The sequence below is a fragment of the Diadema setosum genome, chromosome 14, assembly GCF_964275005.1.
Source record: "Diadema setosum chromosome 14, eeDiaSeto1, whole genome shotgun sequence".
Classification (NCBI taxonomy): domain Eukaryota; kingdom Metazoa; phylum Echinodermata; class Echinoidea; order Diadematoida; family Diadematidae; genus Diadema; species Diadema setosum.
This window is the reverse complement of record NC_092698.1, coordinates 9,345,361-9,352,042: the sequence shown is the minus strand read 5'-3', so window position 1 is coordinate 9,352,042 and position 6,682 is coordinate 9,345,361. Positions and strand designations below refer to the sequence as shown.

Here is a 6,682-nt window from a genome sequence, read left to right as displayed (position 1 = left end):
GTCACCGAATAAAGACATCTTTGGTTTTGAAGGATCAACCTGACATACCAACAAAGTATGTACGCTTGAGCACTTATAATCATAATCAGGTAAATTTTAATGAATAAATGAATAAATAAACAAATAAATAAATAAAAAAATAATAACTTAATAAAATGAAACCAAACGAAATGTTTGACAGGCGACTTTTACAAAAGCAATGGTTTCCATTATGTCAACCATTAAATCATCATCATTAAAAGATACGTTGGATACCACAGTACCTTTGAATCAACTTTTTGGCAAAATGATTATATAAACTGTCAAAAAAGAGTTGTGTTACCTGGATAATTTTCCAGCCGTCTAACACGATTTATGTCTTTAGATATAAGACTATTACAAGTCATATATTATCGTTGAGGATTGTAATCAATGGAAGTATAATTTCATTTTAAGGGCATCAGAGCTGAAGAAGCAAAATGTGCCCGTCGTCACATTTAAATATCTTTACCATATACGCTTTGATTAAAAAAAAAAGAAAGAAAGAGAAAAAGTTTGCATTCAAACTGCATGATTGAAAAATTTAAAGTACTTTACACACTTTAATGGACAAACACATTTGCGCACTATACAAAGCACTCGTTTGCATGTTCCATTTAGTTCAAGCGTTTACGTCGGTTTTCACGACGTGTGTCGGTATGATCAATAGAATAATTATTATTGCAACAATCCGCGTGGCTTTGAAATATACATATATTTACAAAAGTCTCGTCAAGTTCATGATAGTCTCAATCGTCAGTCCTGTGCGATGGACAAGAGCGTCTCTTTTAGACGGCGGGACAAGTAAGTCTTCTTTGATGGAATCTAGGGATAGTGCCGACGTGTAACAAACTCAGAGTCCAATCGGGAAGGGCCGCTACGTGTTCTTCTTTTGTCGCTTGCCTGGAGTTGCTGTTGATGGTTGCCAGCGCGGACACAGCTCTCCTGAAATACCGACCTCTCCTGCTCGCCTTCAGCTTCTTCTGCTCAATCTGGACATCGCGTACGAACTCGAGGATGCCCTCCTTCAGCTTGCCATTGTCGGTGGCGGCGGATACCTCTCGGAAGGTCCAGCCGGCGTCCCTGGCCAGGCAGTAACCCTCCTTAAAGCTCACGCAGCGCCCTCGCTCCATCTCTCGCTTGTTGCCTAGCAACATGACGGGCAGATGGGACTTTCCGTGGAGCTCGAGCTGGTCGGCGAGGAGGTGGACCTTCTCGAAACTGGAGCGATCGGTGATCGAGTAGACGTAGAGAATGGCGTCGGCCTCGACCAGGTAGTCTTCCAAAGAAGACTGGTTGGCCGTGTCGTAGAGCTCGACCTTGGTCAGTCTGCCGTCTATCGTTTCCAACTTTTCATAACAGCTCTCTGTAACAGAAGAAAAACGAAAAGGAAATTCGATTAGATAGTTGCAAGTGACTGGTGATAGCATGACGTAACAATGGTTACTATTTGCACCTGGTGGCTGTTATACGCTCTACAAACAGATGTATGTACACCAATAACATAACTATGGTGGCTAGGTTAACTTACATACTGTAGTGTACCTTCCAACAAGATTGGGACAAAAATATATCAATCTATTTTGCTGCAGCTAAAAACTTGCACTTTGTAATGATTACTCGTATAAATCTATATTTCAATTGTCTAACAATAATTTCAATCGTCTACATAAAGCTATAAGGGACACATTTTACTTTGAAAGTCAAAGTAAGAAAGTATACCGCTGCAATATTACTTAAGAAAGCAAAATTGGAGAGTCCTTTCATGTTTGTATAGTCATGATAGGTTTAACGACAATCATTCACATTCTTGGAGCTAGTTTAATAGGTTTCGTTGCTATCGCAGCTCACAAATTACGGAAATTACTCACCTAGCGTGGGGTCGTATTCATGCAGGTAACGCCCACACAGGAATCGCACAGAAATTGCTGAAACGAGAAAATAAAGAAGGAAAAAACATCAATAGAAACATGAAAACATTTCAGCGTGGGGAAAAATACACAGTGGCTAATGAAAATATTCGTGTGTGTGTGCTTATTACTGTCTGTGTGTACATGTCATTCGACTGTATGTGTGTACTTGTTTGTGAAATTTTGTTTGGTCTTTTTACTCTTAAGGCTGAAATTCTCAAAAGAACAATTTACCACAACGCAAATTCAATTAAGTCCTTGCTTACATTATTCGTAAAGGAATGTTAATACATAATCCCATAAATGACTCATAACAGCTGCCCTGGAAAACCTGCATACCATCGCCTCGGTATTTGACAAATAAAACGCGAGAACTTTTCAGTGGACTAGAAAAGGAGAAAGTGGTTCGGACAAGTGCCAAGGAGCGGTGCACATTCCTTCTCTTTTGACCATTCCTCGGCACAATTCATATACACACGAGTGGTTTTTAACACCGATTCACGAAAAGCCCCTCCTCCCACACCTTGGACACAATAAGGTTCAGATCCAGAGGGTCACAGTACGCTAATCATCTCAGCAAATATGCTAGGCACTGGTTTTCACCGGGCTCTTCTCTCGTGATTTTATCTCATGGTAACAGTCGGATTACACCGTCTTTGTACTCACATGTAAAAAAAAAAAAACCAACAACAACAACAACAAAACTAAATTATTAGGGAGGATTACCAATGATTGAACCCAGAGTAAGCCTGATGGTATTATGCTTCAGGAGCTGAATGGTTAGCGGGACCTTCTACAGGGCTTTTGGAAGGGTCCCGGGCTTCATGTTGTTTCTCTTTGATCAAGGAAAAGTCTTTAGTTATCTAGCTTTTGTTTTCGCTAATCCTAATCGCATTGTGCAAGATGAGAAATGTAACGGTGTAAAACCACTCCGTACGTCATCAGTAAATAATCTCTATAAGCTTTGCTTCAACCTGGCACAGGCTTGCGTCGAAATCACCAAAAGTCACATTTTTGTCTGCTGTTTAACCGACCCAATCTCACTATATCAGTCCTTATCATATTTCCTATATTAATGAACTTGCCTCCGAAGCCAAACATAGAACAAGATGAAATATCTTGTGTCACCACCGGTATTTTGAACTGATTTAGAATGTTTCTACTGATATCAATCAATCATGGTGGAATAGATATTGCTGTCGGTGTCCCTCAATATCAAACGTTATCACAGTTAACCTATATGTGGTAAGCATATAGTGTATAAGTACAACGGTTTCCCAGGTCATGACAGCGCAGGATTGTCCAGAGTAATCTACCTTGTTCGAACATTATGCTTTTCCTCTCTTATCGGCCAAAGTCAAAGAAATAGTTTTGCCTAAGGATATCAAATTAAATCCTATTCGTTAACATTGCTCGAATTTCTATTCGCCTGTTCACTTGAGACGAAAGGAGAAGGTCTCTCGAAGAGCCTTTTAATGACTTCAAGGTATATTTAGTTCAATCATTGAGGCAGTCTCCATCAATTAGGTCAACCCTCATGGTTGTTCGGGATTGTTTCGGGTTTTTGTCTTCTTTTTTCCCGAGACTGAGGTCACAATGTGGGTGAATCGAGTCATTAGTCATTATCAAAGTGTGACACTGGTCCTGAAACATGTTTGACTGATGACTAATAATTAGCGCCAGCGCAAAGCGAAAGGAACTTCTCTTGACACTATTGCTCTCTGTCTTCAAGTCCATTTATTTTTGAGATTGAGTCAGACAAGACAAGTGTAATGCGGATCATCCCTGACTAGATAAACATTAAGATGGTGGTGGCACACTTGGTCTAAAAATAGCCATGGAAACGCCAGAGTGTCAATACATCCTCCTCCATTAGACTGTCAACATGGAGGTTACTGGGTGAAGAGCGCTATTCCAACTCTACACAGGAATGTCCTCCAATGAGTCAGATTTCAAGTGTTGTCATGGTATTGAGACAGGGGAGTTATGACACTCTTCTTTTCAAATATTAATTGCTTTGTCTACCATAGGTTGTTGCGGGTATGAGTCGCTCTACAACTATTCAAAAAGTGATACTCCGCTGATGATAAACCACGTTTCCTATTTTCTCATTATGAGCCTTATCTCACATCTCTCTCTCTCTCTCTCTCTCTCTCTCACACACACACACACACACACACACACACACATACATACATCTATAACATACAAACGCACACATATATATATATATACACACACACACACACACACATTATCTCCCTCCCCCTTCTCTCTTTATTTCCTTATCGTGGTATCATAAAGTGAGTCAAACTAAGGTATAGAGCAAAATGGTATACTTTTCCATACGTACTGAAAAACTGTATTCTATATCCCTGACACAGGCTTCACCTTCAACAACCTCGCTAATGTCAGGGAAATCATTTAGAAACAATCTTCAAGAAATAAGATATGACCGACAGAAAACAGTTAAGGTCAATCAGCAATTGTTTCTAACAAGTTTAGGTTAATCTCGCACGTGACTTACATACAGAAGAGACAGCGCCGCCGAAGCTAATGAGTCATGACAAAGTAAGTGGTTTAATTATTACCAGGTAAACAAATCAATTAGGAGTTTGCCTGGACGGGGGACGCCGGAGCACCTGGGCCTCGCTAGCTCCAAAATTGGGGGAAAGGTTACCTACCCTCCTCATCCTTACCCTCATCATCTAATTCCCATCACTTGGCATCTTAACCCCTTGATAGTCCAATTGATAAATCTGAAACCGTTCCCTCTGTGCCAGGTCACCTCAATTACAATTTGCATACTGTGTGGTTTGCAACTTGTATGTACTGCTTCTCGCTGCCCATTTAACAATTTATTTGGAATGTGTATATCTTTTAATGTGATTTGTTGATTTGTACCAAGTAGAAACAATAAATGAAATGAAAAATGAAATGAAATGAAAATTGCTACTAACCATTACATTACATCTGCAAGAAATGATGCAGTCAGAGCACGAATGCAAACCAACTACATAATGTCGCATTTTTGCTTATTACAATAGGAACATTTTAACTTTCTGAAAACAGATATATAGATAGTAAGCCATCTCATCTCAATTTTTGTTTCGTTTTGTTTAGCTTTTGTTTGGATATTTTTTCAAGTGAGCGTAAGATCATGGAGAAGTGAAAGTGTTCAATCTCAAAGAGAATATACCGAAAGAATGGAGAGCTATCGGAAGCTGATTAGGAACACTGTAAGGCTTACATTATTTGATCACTGCTAAAACATATTATGCGTACCGATGACAATCATGCGTGTTAAAATGGTAGAGATACTATCTTGCGCTGATAGAAACTCACCGGATTTCCCCACGCCATCCTGTCCGAGGAGCACGAGTCTGAAGTTGTGCTTGTCGGTTTTATCGGTCCTCAGTATCGGCGAGTGATCGGGTTTCACCGCGGAGAAAGTGACCGCCCTCTCCCGGTCCTTGGTCTTCTGCACAGAGCGCAGTGTGCTGGACGAATGAAGGTAAAATGGGGAGGTTAAGCCTTTAACAACCTTACAGTTCACTGTCTTCCTAACATCACACTGACGTTTGCATACAAAATAGTTCTGACAGTGCAGTGGTGACAGATTTTACTGTGATTTTTTTCTATAACTGGCGACAATAGGATGGAAAATTGGATTAATTAGTTCCGCGGACTTGACATTTGCTTCATGAAACTGAATGTTTATCGACAGAACAATTACAGATTTGAGAGAGAGAGTTTGGATGATAGTACCAATATGAACAGATAAGCATGGAATATGCATTTCAATATCAAAGAAAATATTCTATCTTCGTATGAATTTGATTAATTCAACACTTGACATCCAATACATCTTGGACAATGATCATTACAACAATATTCTGACAATGAAATCAGCTGCAGGCATTGAGAAAAAAAAAGTGATTAAGTTCAGATCCACATGCACTTAGGAGTTCCTTAATGAGAGGTCAAACTGCTTCTTAGACAGGGTACAGAAGCGAGTTCGAGTATTCTTACCTTTTGATATGTGGAGAAATCGTCATGTTGAAAGATACAAAGAGTTTTCTTTCCCAAACTGGAAAAGTCGTCAAAAATGGATGAAGGACGCACAAAATTATCAAACTGCGGAGTATTCCTCTTGGTGTAAGGAAGCGAATACTAACGTGTAATTCCGCGCGACTGCGTCCAGCGGGTATCAACGTTTACTGTCTGCGTGGTAGACGCGTTATCAACTGAGTGCTTGTTGACCAGTCGTCTGCCTTTTATACGTCCTGGGACAATGGTAGTTGCGGGGGCTGTGATATAGGGTCGAGATGGGGCTTCTTTGTCCAGTGAGAGATAGGTCTGGTCTTTTCGAAGGTACAACTAGAAAAAATAAAAACGACAACAACAACGAGTTTCGTCCTGGGAGTTGATCCACCTCGGTTACCTAGAAATCTTTGAAAACGCGAAAAAGTGTCTTTATCTCCATGTGTTGTTGTCACCTTTACAAGCTTTTACACATAAGCTTCGGTTGAACGGTAGTGCCCTCCAGGGTCAGAAAGGAGAAAAAGAGTGAGAAAGAGAGAAAGAGATATAGAGAAAGAGAACCAGAGGGAGGGAGAGAGAGATGGAGAGACAAGGAAAGAGAGAGATACACAGACAAAAAAAAAAAAGAATGTCAGCTTGTTTTGAGAGTGTTTGCAATATAACATTTCAGCTGTTGTTTTCACGCACGTAAGATTTCGAGTTTGTTTATC

General features: G+C 40.1%; 1 protein-coding gene across 1 annotated transcript; it reads right to left on the bottom strand.

Moving 5' to 3' along the window:
• Positions 1-806: 806 nt before the first annotated feature.
• On the bottom strand, positions 807-5,986 carry LOC140238091 (ras-related and estrogen-regulated growth inhibitor-like). The gene is made up of 4 exons (XM_072318017.1): positions 5,961-5,986; positions 5,274-5,428; positions 1,890-1,946; positions 807-1,384 (listed from the first exon to the last, which is right to left on the bottom strand). The coding sequence occupies exons 1-4, from the start codon at positions 5,984-5,986 to the stop codon at positions 807-809; spliced, it is 816 nt and encodes a 271-aa protein (XP_072174118.1).
• Positions 5,987-6,682: the final 696 nt, after the last annotated feature.